General features: G+C 45.4%; 1 protein-coding gene across 2 annotated transcripts in view; it reads left to right on the top strand.

The window, feature by feature from the left end:
* wwc1 (WW and C2 domain containing 1) overlaps positions 1-18,042 on the top strand; it is a 204,741-nt gene that overhangs the window by 59,347 nt on the left and 127,352 nt on the right. For both annotated transcript variants that reach the window (XM_038796050.1, XM_038796049.1), the window contains exons 2-3: positions 15,104-15,213; positions 15,454-15,657. In XM_038796050.1, coding sequence (XP_038651978.1) covers positions 15,104-15,213; positions 15,454-15,657 — 314 coding nt within the window. The remainder of the gene's footprint in view (positions 1-15,103; positions 15,214-15,453; positions 15,658-18,042) is intronic.

The raw sequence follows: 18,042 nt of genomic DNA, 5'->3' as shown, positions 1-18,042 counted from the left end.
ATGGCAGTGTTTTGTGGATTTGGAAGGTGCTGTCTAAGGAACTTAGTGAAATACATCAGTGCATCTTGTAGATGGTACCCATGGCTGCCACTGTTCATCAGTGGTGGAGGGTTTGTTTGTGGAAGGGGGAACAATCAAGCGGGCTGTTTTGTCCTGCATGGTGTCGAGCTTCTTGAGTGTTGTTGGAGCTGCACTCATCCAGGCAAGTAGAGAGTATTCCATTACACCCCTAACTTGTCTCTTGTAGATGGTGGACAGGCTTTTTTTTTTGGGGGGGGGGGGTGGGTGAGTTACTCGGCGTGGGATTCCTAGCCTTTGACCTGCCCTGGTAGCCACAGTATTAATCTGGTTCACTTTCTGATCAGTGGTAACCCTCAGGATGTTGATTGTGGAGGATTCAAAGATCGTAATGCCATTGAATGTCAAGGGGCGGTGGTTAGATCCTCTCTTGCAGGAGATGGTGATTGCTTGGCACTTGTGTGGTTCGAATGTAACTTGCCACTTGTCAGCCCAAGCCTGGCGATTGCGCAGGTCTTGCTGCATTTGGACACTTCTTTTTGCCTAAGTTTATTCAAATATGTTTAAGAAAATCTTTGTCACTTGGGGGATAAACATTTTTTAAAAATCACACTACATTATTGAGGGGAAAAATATTAGATGAATATAAATAATGGCAACATCTGCCCAAACATTGGAGTCACAGAGACAGATGGTTGTGGTGTTTGAAGGTCAGTCATCTCAAACTCGGGACATCACTGCAGGAGTGTCCTAGGCCCAGCCATCTTCAGCTGCTTCATCAATGACCTCCCTTCCATCATAAGATCAGAAGTGGGGTTGTTTGCAGATGACTGATAATATCCAGGCTTGGGCTGACAAGTGGTAAGTTACATTCGCACCGCATAAGCGTCAGACAATGGCCATCTCCTATAAGAGGGGATCTAACCATCGCCCCTTGACATTCAATGGCATTACTATCGCTGAATCCCTTACAATCAACATCCTGGGGGGTTACCATTGATCAGAACTGGACTAGCCATGTTAATACTGTGGCTACCAGGGCAGGACAAAGGCACGGAGTCCTACGGCAAGCATTTCACCTCCTGACCCCCCCCAAGGCATGTTGACCATCAACAAGGCTCAAATCTGGAGTGTAATGGAATACTCCCCACTTGCATGGATGAGTGCAGCTCCAATAACCATCAAGAAGCTTGACACCATCCAGGAAAAAGCAGCCCGCTTTATTGCTCTTCCTTCCACAAACATTCAAACCTCCACCACCAACAAACATTGGCAGCCATCTACAAGATGCACTGCAGTAACTCACCAAGGTTCCTTTGACAGTATCTTCCAAACCCACGACCGTTACCATCTAGAAGGACAAGAGCAGCAGATACCCTGAGTGCCCACCACCCTGACTTGGAAATATATTGCTGTTCCTTCACTGTCTCTGGGACAAGATCCTGGAACTCCCTCCCTAATAGCACAGTGGGTGTACCTACATCTGAAAGATTACAGCGGTTCCAGAAGGCAACTCACCACCACCTTCTGAAGGGCAACTGGGATGGGCGATAAATGCTGGCCTAACCAGCGACGTCCACATCCCGTAAATTAATTTTTTTAAAAACTCACAATCTTTAAAAAGTACTTGGATGAGCCCGTGAAATGTCCTAACATTCAAACTATGGACCAAATGCTGGGAAATGGGATTAGTGTAGATGAGCATAGTTTTGTTATGTCGGTGCAGGCTTGATTGGCCAAAGGGCCTCTAATGTACTCTATGATTCTATAATCTGTGGTATTGGTCGGGTTCAAGTGGGTGGTAGGCTGCAGTCAGAAGTTTCTGCTGTAAACAGGACTGGATACCACAGACAACAGAGTTTTGGATGACTACTGGCTCGGAATTTCCTCTTTTTTTTGTTTTCTCACTGCTTCTGATATGTACTTGCTTTCGAAGGATGTTGCACCCTCTTTTATTTGGCAGTAGTAGGTTTGGCCACCTTGGTGAGGCTCTCCCATGACTCAGTCAATATCAGAGCACCTAATCAAAGCCTTCAGTGTCCTTGATGTGGAGGAAAGAAGCCATCCCCTATGGACAAGCCCTCCGTATACACAGGATCTGCTCAGACAAGGAGGAGCGCAACAGACACCTACAGATGCTGAAAGATGCCCTCGTACGAACGGGATATGGCGCTCGACTCATTGATCGACAGTTCCACCGCGCCACAGCAAAAAACCGCACCGACCTCCTCAGAAGACAAACACGGGACACCACTGACAGAGTACCCTTCGTCGTCCAGTACTTTCCTGGGGCGGAGAAACTACGACATCTTCTTCGCAGCCTCCAACACATCATCAGCGAGGATGGACATCTTGCCAAGGTCATCCCCACACCCCCACTACTGGCCTTCAAACAACCCGCGCAACCTCAAACAAACCATTGTTTGCAGCAAATTACCCAGCCTTCAGAACAGCAACCACAACACCACAAAACCCTGCCAGGGTAATCTCTGCAAGACATGCCAGATCATCGACATGGACACCACCATTACACGTGGAAACACCACCCACCAGGTACGCGGCGCATACTCGTGCGACTCGACCAATGTAGTCTACCTCATACGCTGCAGGAAAGGATGTCCCGAAGCGTGGTACATTGGCGAGACCATGCAGACACTGCGACAACGAATAAACGGGCATCGTGCGACTATCAACAGGCAGGACTGTTCCCTTCCAGTTGGGGGACACTTCAGCAGTCAAGGACAGTCAGCCTCTGATCTCCGGGTCAGCATTCTACAAGGAGGCCTTCAGGAGACGCGACAACGCAAAATTGCTGAGCAAAAACTTATAGCTAAGTTCCGCACGCATGAATGCGGACTCAACCGGGATCTGGGATTCATGTCGCATTACATTCGGCCCCCACCAACAAGCCTGGACTTGCAGAGGCCTACTGACTGAACTGGCTTGGGACAATTCACACCTCTTTAACCTGGAGTTACCTCTCTCTCTGCATCTTTGATGATTTGATTGCCTGCAGGTGCTCGCATTCCGGGGCATCTCTGACTGTGTCTATATAAACATTTCTGGAACAAGCCTTTCCATTCACCTGAAGAAGGAGCCGTGCTCCGAAAGCTCGTGTTTGAAACAAACCTGTTGGACTTTAACCTGGTGTTGTAAGACTTCTTTCAGTGTCCTTGTAACGCTTTCTTTGACTGTCATGAGAATTCACTGTTCAAGCACTCCTTGTTTGTCAAGGATTCTGGCTACATGACCAGCAAAACTCAGTTGTTATTGTTGCAATATGGTCTGGATACTCAGCATTCCAGCTCGGGTGAGGACATTGGTGTCTGCGAATTTGTCCTGCTACCTGATCTTCAGAAACGTCCAAAGGGAGTTCAGGTGAAATTGATTGAACTTCTTGGTATGATGCTGGTACATAGTTCAATGCGTATATCAGTTGCAGATGTCCGCCTGTTCCTGTGTGCTGTCTGCATCTTTCTGAAAATGGAAAATTCAAGCTTTCACATGTAGGTCAACGTTAAGGGAAATAGCAACAAAATGCATGTTTTATTCAGCACAGGATACTCCTGAGAGATACTGCACCAGAATGTTGACAACCTCTTGGGCTTTTGGAATGTTTTTAATGTGGCATGAAAAGTCAGCTACTGCACCGTAGTATTTTAATTTGGAGTCAGCTCTAAGTTAATAACTGGCTCTGGGGTCTCAACCTCAAAAGGAATTTTTCACCCACCACCTCTCTTTCAAAATCTGAACTTCTCCTCTCGTTTGCCAGTACTTCCCTGCATTTAATTATTGCATTGGCACAATTGACAAAACCATACCTCAAGAAATTATCTTTATATGCTTTGTTCCTGAGTTAAGTTTCTTCTTTGTAGGCTGTGAACCAGATGCCCTGAAGCTCTGTACAGAGTTGGCACTTCTCTGTCCAGCTCTCTCTAGCAGATTCTGTTATGAGATCCTGTCCAAAAGGTAAACTGTCTATTTGAGTCTCTGGCCGTCTCATATTTAAAAAAAAACATTAATTTTATAGTTCACTTCCCTTGCTTGCTAGCAGCTGGAAAATGGAAGCAACACTGCTCCGTGATTTGGCGCCAAAAGTATGTACCTGAAGAGTCCTTGACGTCAAGTGTGCGTGCAGGGCATATGACCTGCTCCGTGATGCCATTTCTGGCCCGCAAGACTCCACACAGTCTCATTTATTTTCCTTTTAAAGCCGGTGGCGGCTGTTGGGTGATTCTCCCGTGATGGGGACCACTGTGGGAACAGCGGAACCAATTGCCCTCCCGACACCTGCCCGTGACCCACCCATGGGTCGCGACCTGCACTTTGCAAAAGCTGTCCTAGATGTTGTCAAGCTTCTTGAGTGTTGTTGGAGCTGCATTCATCTTGGCAAGTGGGGAGTAATCCATTACACTCCTGAGATGTGCCTTATAGATGGCGGACATGCTTTGGGGAGTCTGGAGGTTAGTTACTTGCTGCAGGATTCCTAACTTCTGACCTGTTCTTGTAGTCATTGTATTTATATGGCTAGTTACATTCAGCTTCTGGTCAATGATAACACCCAGGATGTTGATAATTGGGGATACAGCGATGGTAATGCCATTGAATGTCGAGGGACAGTGGTTGGAGAAGATCATTGCCTGGCACTTGTGTGGCACATATGTTACTTGCAATTTCCCAGCTGTCATGTGAGAGTACCTTTAAGAAAGAGGTGTTTAAGAAATGTACCTTTAAGAAATGGGTGTTTATCAGTGATGTCAGAGTGTGGGTGGAACTGGGCTGTCTGTCAGCTTTTTACTTTCGTTTTAGGCTGTTTGCTGCAGGGTGTGTTTTAGTTTCTTTTTCAGAGCTGTGTAGCTGCAGTCACAGCCAGAAGGTGTATGAGTCTCTCTCTGTAATCTAAAAACTGTAAATCGATCCTTTGGTGATTTAAAACCAATAACTGCCCTCAGTAGTGACTTTAACCTGATATGCTTCTGTTAAAGGTTATGTTTTTAAGTCTAATGGATGTTAAAAGGAAAGCTTAAAGGATTACTTAGTGTTGTATTCTTTGGGGGTTGTATTTGAATTAATGGTTGCTAATATGTTCACTATGTTTTAAAAAGGTTAACTTGAGTTCATAGAATAAACATTGTTTTGCTTTAAAAAATACTTTACCATTTCTGCTGTACCACGCCTGTTGAGTGGGTCATGTGCTCCCCATACCACAATCTATTAGAAGTTGTGGGCCAGGTGAACTCCATCATACACTTTGGGGTTCTCTAAACCCTGGCCCATAACAAATTGGGGGCTCGAGGGGGATAAAAGTCTATCTATTGGATTGGCTTAGTGAACTTAAAAACAGTGAGGGGTGAGCATATAGTGGTTGCTTTTCAGGTGTGGTATTTTAGTTTAAGTAGGGAGTGTGTTGTGGACAATGGCTCTTTCAGAGGCTCTGAAGTTTTTTGGGGTGGAGACGGTCACACACAGTATCTTACGGACAGAGACTAAAAGCAGACTGTTAGATTTGGCAAAAACATTGCAGTTAATATTACCTGACAAAATGCGAAAAGACGAGGTCATTATGGCGGTGGCTAAGCATTTAAAGTTGCCTGAGATACAGTCTGACTCATTAGAAATGGCAAAGATCCAGGTGCAGATTAAGCAATTTGAACATGAAAAATAATTAAAGCAGCTTGAATATGCAATGAGAGAAAAAGAAAGAGAAAGGGAGATACAGATCAGGGAAAAAGAAAAGGAGAGAGAAGAAAAAAACAAAGAAAGAGATAGAGAGGAAAAGGTAAGAGATAGAGAGGAAAGGGAAAAAGCAAGAGAGTTTAAACTTCAGAAAATGGCTATGAAACATAACAGTCAGTTAAAATTGGCAGATGCAAAGGGAAATGTACAGTTGGAGGATAGTAATGAGGATAGTGAGAAAGAGCGTCATAGTCGAAGGCTTGGTGGGGATCTATTTAAATATGTCCAAGCATTGCCAAGGTTTGACGAGAAGGAGGTGGAAACCTTTTTCATTTCATTTGAGAAGATAGCTAAACAAATGAAATGGCCACAGGACATGTGGGTATTACTGATTCAAACAAAGCTGATAGGTAGGGCTAGTGAAGTGTTTGCATTTCACAACCTGGGTTTGGTTCCAGGGGTACTTGGGTCACTGTCTGTGCGGAGTCTGCATGTTCTCCCTGTGTCTGCATGGGTTTCCTCCGGGTGCTCCAGTTTCCTCCCACAAGTCCCGAAAGACGTGCTTGTTAGGTGAATTAGACATTATAAATTCTCCCTCCGTGTAACCAAACAGGCATGGAGTGTATCTGGGATGTATGAGGAGGTGAGAAATCCATCTTGGGTGCATATGAACTAGTGCCAGAAGCTTACAGACAAAGGTTTAGAAATTTAAGGAAAGAATTTGGTCAAACATAAGTTTGAAAGGCTCAAGCAGAGTAATTTTGGTAGGTGAATAAGAACTTTGAAAATAGACCAAACGTATGAAGCTCTCAGAGAAATTATACTTTTGGAGTAGTTTAAAAAATCAATTCTTGATGTAGTGAGAACTCATGTGGAAGAGCAAAGGGTTAAAACTGTGAGATTAGCAGCAGAAATGGCAGATGATTATGAATTAGTTCATAAATCAAAGCTTGGTTTCCGACATCAGCCTGTGAGAGATAGAAACTGGGGACATGAGAAATACTCAAGTGGTAAAGGTAAAGGTGATCTGATGGGAGATAATAAGGAGAGTGTACCTCAGATTAAAAAAGAAATCCAGGAGGGTGGAAAAGAAATGAAAAGTTTCAAATGTTATCACTAATAAACTAGGCCATGTAAAGTCACAGTGTTGGTGTTTGAAGAAAAGCACTAGGAAGGCTGATGTGGTAAAACAGCATAAGACAGTGAGTGGGGTTTGTTAAAGTGGGAAAGGAAAGCCCAAGTGAAGCGAAGGAGGTGCAAAAGATTGTACAGCCTGGTCAAGAGGCGATTGATAAGAAAGTGTCAGATCTCTTTGAAGAATTTACTTGTGTGGTTAAAGTTTACTCGCGTAGGTCAGGTGAACTCCACGATACACTTTGGGGTTCTCTAAACTCTGGCCCATAACACAGCCCAAAACTGGATATTCATGATTTTGCTGAATTTGGATATGGACTGTACCTGAGGAGTTGTGAATCATTCAGAACATGTTGCAATGATCAACGAGCATCCCCACTTCTGGCCTTATAATAATCCTTATTAGTGTCACAAGTAGGCTTACATTAGCACTGCAATGAAGTTACAGTGAAAATGCCCTAGTCGCCACACTCCACGCCTGTTTGGTTACACTGAGGGAGAATTTAGAATGCCTAATTCACCTAACAAGCACGTCTTTCGGGACTTGTGGCAGGAAAGTGGAGCACCCGGAGGAAACCCATGCAGACCAGGGAGAACATGCAGACTCCGCACAGACAGTGACCCAAGTGACCTCTGGAATCAAACCCGGGTTGTGAAGCAACAGTACTAACCACTATGGTACCATGCTGCCCTTACGGTGGAGAGGAAGGTCGTTAATGAAGCAACTGATGGTGGTTGCGTCTCGGACACTACCCTGACAAATGCCTGCAGTGATGGTCTGGAAACAAGATGATTGACCTCTAACTACCACAGCCATCTTCCTCTGTGCGAAGTATGACTTCAAACAATGAAGACCTTTTCCTCTGACTCCCCTTTATTTCTGTTTTGCTCGGGCTTCTTGATGCCATATTCAGACAAAGGCTGCCTTGATGTCAAGGACTGTCACTCTCACCTCACCTCTGGAGTTCACCTCTGTCCATGTTTGAGCAAGGCTGTTATGAGGTCAGGAGCTGAGTGGAGAACCCAAACTGAGCGCCAGTAGGCAAGTCCATTATTAATCAAGTGCCGTTGCGAGCACTGAAGATGACCCTTTGCATCACTTTACTGATGATTGAGTGTGCAATGATGGGGCGGTAATTGCTGTTTGGATTTGTCCTGCATTTGCGGATAGGACATACCTGGGAATGTTTCCACATTGCTGGATAGAAGCCAGTGTTCTATCTGTACTGGATCAGCTTGGCTAGGTGCGAGCCAATTCTAAAGCATAAGGATTCACTACTATTGCTGGAATATTTTCAGGGCCCAGAGTCTTGGCAGCCCTCCTGTTAATTGTTTAAGTGCCCACCACCATTCATGACTCGATGTAGCAAGATTGCAGAGCTTATATCTGATCCATTGGTTGTGGATTGCTTGGCTCTGTCTGTCATTTGCTGCTGAAACGTTTCGGCACGCAAGTAGTGCTGTTTGTCGTTTCACCAGATTAATACCTCATTTTTAGGTATGCCTGATGCTGTTCCTAGCATTCCCCCCCCCCCACCCCCCCATTCTTCATTGAACCACGGTTGATCCCCTGGCTTGGTGGTAATGGCAGAGGAGGGGATGTGCCAGACCATGAGTTCATGGAATGTGGTTGAGTACAATTATGTCGCTATGATGTCCCATGGTGTCTCATGGTTGCTGTGTCTTGAGTTGAGAATCTTGTCAAAATTATCTCATTTAGCACGGTGATAGCGTCATACATGGTGGTTATTCTCATTGTGAACTTGTAAACACACTAATTAGTAGTCAGGAGAAAGTCACTCAGCCCTGGAGCCTGCTCCGCCATTTAATAAGATCATGGCTGATCTGATTGTAACTTCAGTCCCACATTCCTGCCTATCCCAATACCTTTCACCCCTTGGTAATCGAGAATCTATTCACTCAACCTTAAAAACATTCAAAAAACTCTGCTTCGAATGCCTATTGAGGAAGAGAGTTCCAAAGACTTGCAGCTTCTGAGAGAAAATAAATTCTCCTCATTCCTGGTCTTAAATTACCAGCGTCTTATTTTAAACAGTCACCCCTAGTTCTAGATTCTCCACCAGAGGAAGCATGCTCTCTGCATCCACCCTGTCAATACTCCTCCGGATCATAAAGGGTTTTGATCAAGTCGCCTCTTTCTCTTCTAACTCCAATTTATACAAACCTAACCTCTGCAGTCTTTCCACATAAAACAACCTGCTCATTCCTGGTATTGGTTGAGTAAACCTTCTCTGATCTACTTCTAACTCATTGACATATTTTCGTGAATAAGGAGACCAATACTTTTTTTTATTTGTTTATGGGATGTGGGCGTCGCTGGCTGGGCCATCATTTATTGTCGATCCCTGAGGGCATTTAAGAGTCAATCACATTGCCGTGGATCTGGAGTCGCATGTGGGCCAGACCAGGTGGGATTTTACGATAATGACAATTGTTTCATGGTCACCGTTAGACTTTAATTCCAGATTTTTATTGAATTTTGATTTCACCATCTGTCATGGAGGGATTCGAGTCCGGTCCTGTGAGCATGACTCTTTGTATAATTTGTAAAAAGTTGAGGCCCCAGAACTGATGCTTGTGGCGTTCAACTGTTCACATCGAGCCAACTAGAAAAAGGCGCAGTTATGGGTACTTGGAACTATGATGTTGTGGCCATTACGGAGGCATTGATTTCATTTTGGCAGGATTGGTTGTTGTTCTGGGGTTTTAGATGTTTAAGAAGAATAGGGAGGTAGGTAAAAGAGATGGGGGGAGTGGCACTGTTATTTAAAGAGTGCATCACAACTGCAGAAAAGGAGGTAGTCGAGGAGGTGTTGTCTACTGAGTCGGTATGGGTGGAAGTCAGAAACAACAAAGGAGCAGGCACTTTATTGGGAGTTTTCTATAGACCCCCCAATAGCAGCAGAGAGATGGAGGAACAGATTGGATGGCAGATTTTGGAAAGGGGCAGAAGTAATAGAGTTGTTGTCATGGGTGACTTCAACTTCCCTAATATTGACTGGAACTTACTTATTGCAAATGGTTTGGATGGAGCAAATTTTGTCAGGTATGTCCGGAAGGACAGGAGGGGGAGTCCTAGGGGGGGAGGCCATATTGAGTTTGGTGCTTGGCGACAAACTAGGTCAGGTGTCAGATGTCTCGGTGGGAGAGCATTTTGTTGACAGTGACCACAACTCCTTGACCTTTACCGTAGTTATGGAAAGGGATAGGAACAGACAGTATGGGAAGATATTTAATTGGGGGAGGGGAAATTATACTGCTATTAGACAGCTGAGGAGCATAAATTGGGAACAGTTGTCCTCCGGGAAATGCACAACAGTAATGTGGGGGTTGTTTAAGGAGCACTTGTTGCAAGTGCTGGATGGTTTTGTCCCACTGAGACAAGGAAGGAAGGTAAGGTGAAGGAGCCTTGATTACAAGAGAAGTGGAGCTTCTCGTCAAGAGGAAGAAGGAAGCTTGCATAAGGTTGAGGAAGCAAGGATCTGGCATGGCTCTAGAGGGTTACAAGGTAGCCAGGAAGGAATTCAAAAATGGACTGAGGAGAGCTAGAAGGGGGCATGAAAAAGCGCTGGCGGGAAGGATTAGGGAAAACCCCAAGGCGTTCTACACTTATGTGAGAAATAAGATGATGATCAGAGTGAGAGTAGGGCCGGTCAGGGATAGCGGAGGGAACTTGTGCCTGGAGTATGAGGATGTTGGGGATGCCCTAAAGGAATATTTTCCTTCAGTATTCACTAGAGAGAGGGACCTTGGGCGGAATTCTCCCACCCCCCGCAGGGTCGGGGAATCGCCTGGGGCCGGCGTAAATCCCGCCCCCGCCGTGCCGGGAATTCTCCACCACCCCGGGAATCGGCGGGGGTGGGAATCGCGCCCCGCCGATCGGCGGGCCCCCCGCGGCGATTCTCTGGCCCACGATGGGCCGAAGTCCCATCGCTGTCAGGCCTCTCCTACCGACGTGTTTAAACCACATCTGTGCCGGGCGGGAGCAGGTGGCGCGAGCGAGCCCCGGGGTCCTGGGGGGTGGCGCGGGGCAATCGGACCCCGGGGGCTGCCCCCACGGTGGCCTGGCTCGCGATCGGGGCCCACCGATCGGCGGGCGGCCCTGTGCCGTGGGGTCACTCTTTTTCTTCCGCCACGGCCTCCACCATGGCGGAGGCGGAAGAGACCCCCACCACCGCGCATGCGCCGGTGGTGACGTCAGCTGCTGACGCTCCGGCTCATGCGCAGGCTCACGCCGACCAGTGAAGGCCTTTCGGTCTGCCGCGACGCCGATCGGCGATGCGCCAAAGGGCGTTGGCGCCAGTCGGCGGAGCGGGAGCCACTCCTGCGGGGGCCTAGCTCCTAAAGGTGCGGAGAATTATGCACCTTTGGGGAGGCCCGACACCGGGATGGTTGGTGCCATTCCACTACGCCGGGACCCCCCCCCCCCCCCCCCCGCCCCCCGCCGGGTAGGGGAGAATTTGCCCCTTGTTGCTCATGAGAACAGCGTGAACCAGGTTCATAGGCTTGAACAGGTTGATATTAAGAAGGAAGATGTGCTGCAAATTTTGAAAAGCATCAGGATAGATAAGTCCCCTGGGCCAGACAGGATATACCCAAGGTTACTACGGAAAGCGAGGGAGGAGATTGCTGCACCGTTGGCGATGATCTTTGTGTTCTCACTCTCCACTGGATTAGTACCAGATGATTGGAGGGAGGCAAATGTTGTTTCCCTGTTCAAGAAAGGGGAAATCTCTGGGACTTACAGACCAGTCAGTCTTGCGTCTGTGGTGAGCAAAATACTGGAAAAGATTCTTAGCGATCGAATTTATGATTATTTAGAAAAACCTAGTTTGATTAAAAATAGACAGCATGGCTTTGTGAGGGGCAGGTAATGCCTCACAAGCCTCGTTGAATTCTTTGAGGTTGTAACGAGGCACATTGATGAAGGTTGGGCAGTGGATGTGGTGTATATGGATTTCAGTAAGGCATTTGATAAGGTTCCCCATGGTAGGCTCATTTAGAAATTCAGAGGCTTGGGCTATAGGGATATTTGGCTGTCTCGATACAGAGTTGGCTGGGCGAAAGAAGATAGTGAGTGATAGTGGATGGAAAGTATTCCGCCTGGAGGACGGTGACCAGTGGTGTCCCGCAAGGATCTGTTCTGGGACCTCTGCTCATTGTGGTTTTTATAAATAACTTGGATTAGGAAGTGGAAGGGTGGATCAGTAAGTTTGCCGATGACATGAAGGTTGGTGGAATTGTAGATAGTGTCGAAGGTTGTTGCAGGTTACAACAGGATATTGACAGGATGCAGAGCTGGGCTGAGAAGTGGCAGATGGATTTCAACCTAGAAAATGTGAAGTGATTCATTTTGGAAGGTCGAATTTGAATGCGGAAGACAGGGTAAAAGGCAGGATTTTTGGAAGTGTGGAGGAACAGAGGGATCTTGGGATCCACATACATAGATCCCTCAAAGTTGCCACCCAGGTTGATAGGGTTATTAAGAAGGCGTATGGTGTATTGGCTTTCATTAACAGGGGGTTTGAGTTTTAGAGCCACAAGGTTTTGCTGCAGCTTTATAAAACCCTGGTTAGACCACACTTGGAAGATTGTGTGCAGTTCTGGCCGCTTCATTATAGGAAAGATGTGGATGCTTTGGAGAGGGTGCAGAGGAGATTTACCAGGATGCTGCCTGGACTAGAGGGCATGTCTTACGAAGAAAAGTTGAGGAAGCAAGGGTTTTTTCACTGGAGCGAAGAAGGAAGAGAGGTGACATGATAGAGGTGTACAAGGTCATGAGAGGCGTGGATAGCCTGAGACTTTTCCCCAGGGTGGAAATGAGAGGACATAATTTCAAGGTGATTGAAGGCAGATATAGGGGAGATATAGGTCATAGGTAGGTTCTTTGCACAGAGAGTGGTGGGTGCATGGAATGCACTGCCAGCAGAGGTGGCAGAGTCAAGAGTCATTAGGGACATTTAAGCGACTCTTGGACAGGCACATCGACAGCAGTAAATTGAAGGGATGTAGGTTAGGTTGATCTAAGATTAGGATAAGTGGTTGGCACAACATCGTGGGCTGAAGGGCCTGTGCTGTACTATTCTATGTTCTATGCTAACTCTCTGTTTCTTTTTAACTGGTGAATCTTGAATCCATGCCAATATGTTATCCCCTAGCCCATGAGCTTTTATTTTCCGCAATAACCTTTGAGTGACAACTTATCAAGAGCCTTCTAGGAATCCAAGTACAGTGCAACCACCAGTTCCTCTTACCCATAGCACAATTGACTCCTTCAGAGAACTCCAATAAATTGGTTAAACATGATTTTCCTTTCACTAAACAATGTTGACTTTGTCTGATTGCCTTGAATTTCTCCAATTGCGCTGCTATAACGACTTTAAGAATGACTATTAACAGTTTCCCTATGAGACATGTTAGGCCAACTAGCCTACAGTTTCCTCATTTTTGTTCCCCTCCCTTTTTCAATAAAGGAATTATATTTACTATCTTTCAATCTAATGAAACCTTCCCCAAACATAGTTTTAATTTTCCAAAATTCTCTATCTCGTTAGCCACTTCATTTAAGACCCTGGGGTGACGTCCATCAGTGCGATGAATGTAGAAATTGTTTTATAATTTATATATGTTGCAGTAATGTTTTTAAAAGCCTGGATTAAGGTGAATATTTGTTGCAATAATATTATTCAAGAACCTAGGTTTAAAGTACCTAGACTGTGTATTTTCTAAAGTTGTAATTATGGAGTCGTAAAAGAGTGAAGTAATTATTGATTTTAACCACTCTGTTACAGATAAAGGTCTAATGGAATTGTGTTTTGATTGCTGGAGATTCCTTGGAGTGGAGATAATTTAGGAGGGAGTGGTGTTTAGTCATAGCTAAGCAGGTCATGGAACTTAGTGGGATACAGTTGATATAATTAATGGGAGGAGCCAGGTCTGTCTGTAGTTTTGCAATCTGTTATAGGATTTTAAGTTGACCAGCACTTTTGCCAAATGCTGTTAGGTTGAGCAGATGTTTACTGGATCAGCTCTTAAAAGAATTTCTCTCAAAGTATCTACACAGCTAAGAAATGAAATGAAAATGAAAATTGCTTATTATCACAAGTAGGCTTCAAATGAAGTTACTGTGAAAAGCCCCTAGTCGCCACATTCCGGTGCCTGTTTGGGAGGCTGGTACGGGAATTGAACCGTGCTGTTGGCCTGCTTTAAAAGCCAGCTCTTTAGCCATGTGTGAAACCAGCCCCAAGAGAGTAACCTGTTTTGTTAACTTAAATTTATAGGTGGCATTTGAAATTGTTCAAATGCAATCTTAGATAAGCTGCCGTTTTCTCCAGCTAAACATTGAGAAGACCAAAGTCTTTGAGCGAGATTTTCTGGCCACCTTATGGCGAGATCCCACCAGCATGAACAGCTGGAAGATCCCGACCTTTAGCTTTGACTCTTCCTATTCACCATACTCTTGCCTCCAATTTCATTCCTTTCTCAAGCTACTGTCTTGGGCTGAACTAAATTATTTGCAGTGCATTCTATTTTTTGCCCCAGCTGGACCTTCAAATTAATTCCCTTCATCACAAAAACCAGTTTCCACCTGTAACATCGCCTAATTTCCATACCTATCTATTTGCTTCTAGAGCCTTTATCCATGCTGTTGTCACTGAAGTATTCCAATGCGTTACTGCCTATCCTCAACCTGATCTCTGTAAACTCTGTGGGGCCAGATCTTATTTTGCACCAATAATAATCACTTCTCATCTATTGACTCCGGCCGCCACCCCCCGCCCCCAACACCTAACTTAAAATTCCCTTCTTGATTGAATCCCTTCATTGTCTTGCCCTTCACTATTTCTACAATGTTCCCTCATCCTAAACGCTCTTCTCAGCTAAACTCTCCATTCCTTGGACTTCTGACCTGTTGTGGAGCTCTTCTCTTTCATCTAATATTTGTGACGTGACATTGCCTTCAACTGCCGAGGCCTACTGTTATGGAATTACTGGCTAAAGCTCGACATTCCCCTTCTTTAACTAAGCATTTAAATAGATGATGAATACTGTGTGAAACATGTTTTTATACAAGATTGATGCTATATGAATATATATTGTTATTCATTAACTAGACCGCTGCTTTTCTAGGTAATATATGCTATTACATGAACTGGACAGAAACTGATTTCTGCAACAGGTTACCGAGATGCGCAATATTAATTCACAATTGGAAAAGACTCGGAAACTGACACGTTTTCTGTTTGTTCTATAGGTGGACCAAACCCCTCTCTTTTGGTGATTGTGTAGGAGATGAATTGCCTTTAGGTTGGGAAGAAGCTTTAGATGCACAAGTTGGAATCTATTACATTGACCACCATACACGTAAGTATGCCAATTATGGAATTATATTGCTTCACCTCAAGTGGAATTTAAAAACCGCGTTGCATTATTCTGCAATCTTTGGTGAAAAAGTATTTGTAAATTGTGTTGCCTTCATTCAGCAAATACCGCAACAGGATTGTGACATAATCAAGCAGCTGCTGCATCGCTTGAAGACTTTCAGCATCTTTGCTTCAGGTTTTAAAATTAATATAAATAGCTTCATGGTTTATTATCTTTCAGAAACAACACAAGTAGAGGATCCTCGGGCTCAGTGGCGAAGAGAACAAGAACGTATGCTGAAAGACTATCTAGTTGTTGCACAAGATGCCCTAACTGCACAGAAGGAAATTTACCAAGTAAAGCAACAAAGATTGGAATTAGCCCAACATGAATACAGGCAGCTAAATGATGTCTGGAAGGATAAATCTAGTTCCCAGACCAGCTGTGAGTACTGATAAACTGTTGCTTTCTGCTTCGAGAAACATTTATTGATTTTTAAATGCAATGTTGCCTTAATAGAGAATTTCATCCACTTATCCTAACGTCCATTATCTATGATAAAGTTTGAGGTGCAGGTCTTCCCACCGTGAGACTTAGAGACTTGATCTTAATGGCAAGGGCTAGCGGCCAGTCGGGAAAACATTTGTTGAAGCAGTGAACTTTGCCTTGCTTTTTTAACTCAGTCCTGTCCCTTCAGGTTTATTGACTAATTGCCAAGTTCCGGCTAAATGACAGCCTGCATTTGTCAGTAGTGGGTTTTCTATTTAAAAGGACCTTGGCAGAGGTCAGTGGCTGCATCCTGGGCTCAGGAAGGAAAAGATTGGAGTTGGGCATTGGACAGCGTCTCCCCAGTTCTCTGCCTCTTCTGTGGGGTGATTTTGAGGTTGTGGTGATTCGCACAGAAGTGCTGTTTATGGCAGATGAGAGGAAGCCCTTAGCCTCACAGAACAAGCAGGCATAGCTGGACTTTGTAAAAGCATGTGTGTGCTCCCTAGAATCTGGATTCAATGCTGCAAGAGGTTCAAAGACATCATAATGGCAGGAAAGGTGAATGTCCTAACTCTTAACTGTTGCATTCTAACTTCCCGAGCATTTTTCTGAATAGCACACATCAGACCATCAGGCCCTCTCTCTATTGGCACTCCTCACAACCCCATCTGAGCCACCAACTCATGCGCGAGCAGCACGGTAGCATAGTGGTTAGTACAGTTGCTTCACAGCTCCAGGGTCCCAGGTTCGATTCCCGGCTTGGGTCACTGTCTGTGCGGGGTCTGCACGTTCTCCCCGTGTCTGCATGAGTTTCCTCTGGGTGCTCCGGTTTCCTCCCACAGTCCAAAGATGTGCGGGTTAGGTGGATTGGCCATGCTAAATTGCCTTTTGTGTCCAAAAAAAAGTTAAGTGGGGGTTACTGGGTTAGGGTAGAGACGTGGGCTTGAGAAGGGTGCTCTTTCCAAGGGCTGGTGCAGACCCGATAGACTGAATGGCCTCCTTCTGCACTGTAAATTCTATGATATCTATCATAATTCTATGTTACTTGCCCATACCCTCATCTGAGTGACATTTCACACTCATCCCCCACAGTCAACTTTTATAAATGTTGTCCTTCTCTCCTGTCCAATCATTTCATTTCTCATGTGCATAGCTCTTGTTTTTCCTCCTTTCAGGAGAAGAGAGCAAAGGCAGAGAATCGGAGTGCCCTGCAAATCGTAGCCACCCTGACCGTTATGGAGGAGGAGGCCACTAACTGCAATGTTAACTTTGAACCCTTTCCTCATGTCAGTTCTAACTCATGCATTTCAAGTGCTACAAGTCTTTCAGGGGGATTCTGGATATGGTGGAAGCCAAGGAGATCTCGGGGAGGACACACACCCTGAAGCCTTATTATAAGTCTCCTGCACTGTCCACCAGCTCAAACACACACACGCACCTTGGTTGGGGCCTCCAAGGGAGATAGCTAGGTTGAAATATGGTACGGCACACATCAAAATAAGCAAAAACTGGATCCTGAGTCAGAGATAACAGAGATAAACATAATAAACCATGAATCCTTGTTTTAGGTTTGCAGGATTTTCCAACCTCTGTTCAGTTGAATGCAGGTGTTGAAGCCAGGGATCATCCACTAAGAGGGCACATCTGGACTAGCAACACAAAGGTCCTGTCAGCACTTCGAGCGGCACTGTGCAGCATTGTCTGGGTCGATTTATACCATATGTGCTACCTCCGAGGAAAGATGAGCCACCTCTCTCTTTCCCACATTCTACCTGCCACCTGACAACTGAGCCTGTCAGCTGAGCCTGTCCTGGTACAGGGACAGGTGGGGCCCTCACAGACTCCAAAACTGAGAGGCTTCCACCAAGGACATCTCATCTGTCAGATCAGGGAAACAAGCAGCCTGCATGTTGCTCTGTTGAAGTCACAGGGGTGGCACCATGTGGTGCCTGTAATAGAAAGCAGAAATGTTGTGCAACAACCAGTTTTGCAAGAGGATTCCCTATGGTGTTCAAAGCAATGTCATCATGTGTGTGAATATTTAAATGAATGAAGTAATTTATTTGAAGTCTCCATTGTCCTGACATTCCCACTGTTGCTTCCTGAATCTTAAATGGATATTAACATTCCACATCTTTGGACTGTGGGAGGAAATGGAAACACCCGCGAGGAAACCCACGCACACACGGGGAGAAAGTGCAAACCCCACACAGACAGTCACCCAAAGCTGGAATTGAACCCGAGTCCCTGGCGCTGTGGGGCAGCAATGCTAACCATTGTGCAGCCATGCTAACAGTTGTGTTGTTGACCCTGGCTCTGGAAATCTGACATTAGTTATTA

This window comes from Scyliorhinus canicula, chromosome 4, assembly GCF_902713615.1.
Source record: "Scyliorhinus canicula chromosome 4, sScyCan1.1, whole genome shotgun sequence".
Classification (NCBI taxonomy): Eukaryota; Metazoa; Chordata; class Chondrichthyes; order Carcharhiniformes; family Scyliorhinidae; genus Scyliorhinus; species Scyliorhinus canicula.
Note: the sequence above shows the minus strand (reverse complement) of the source record. Positions and strands in the feature narration are given on the sequence as shown.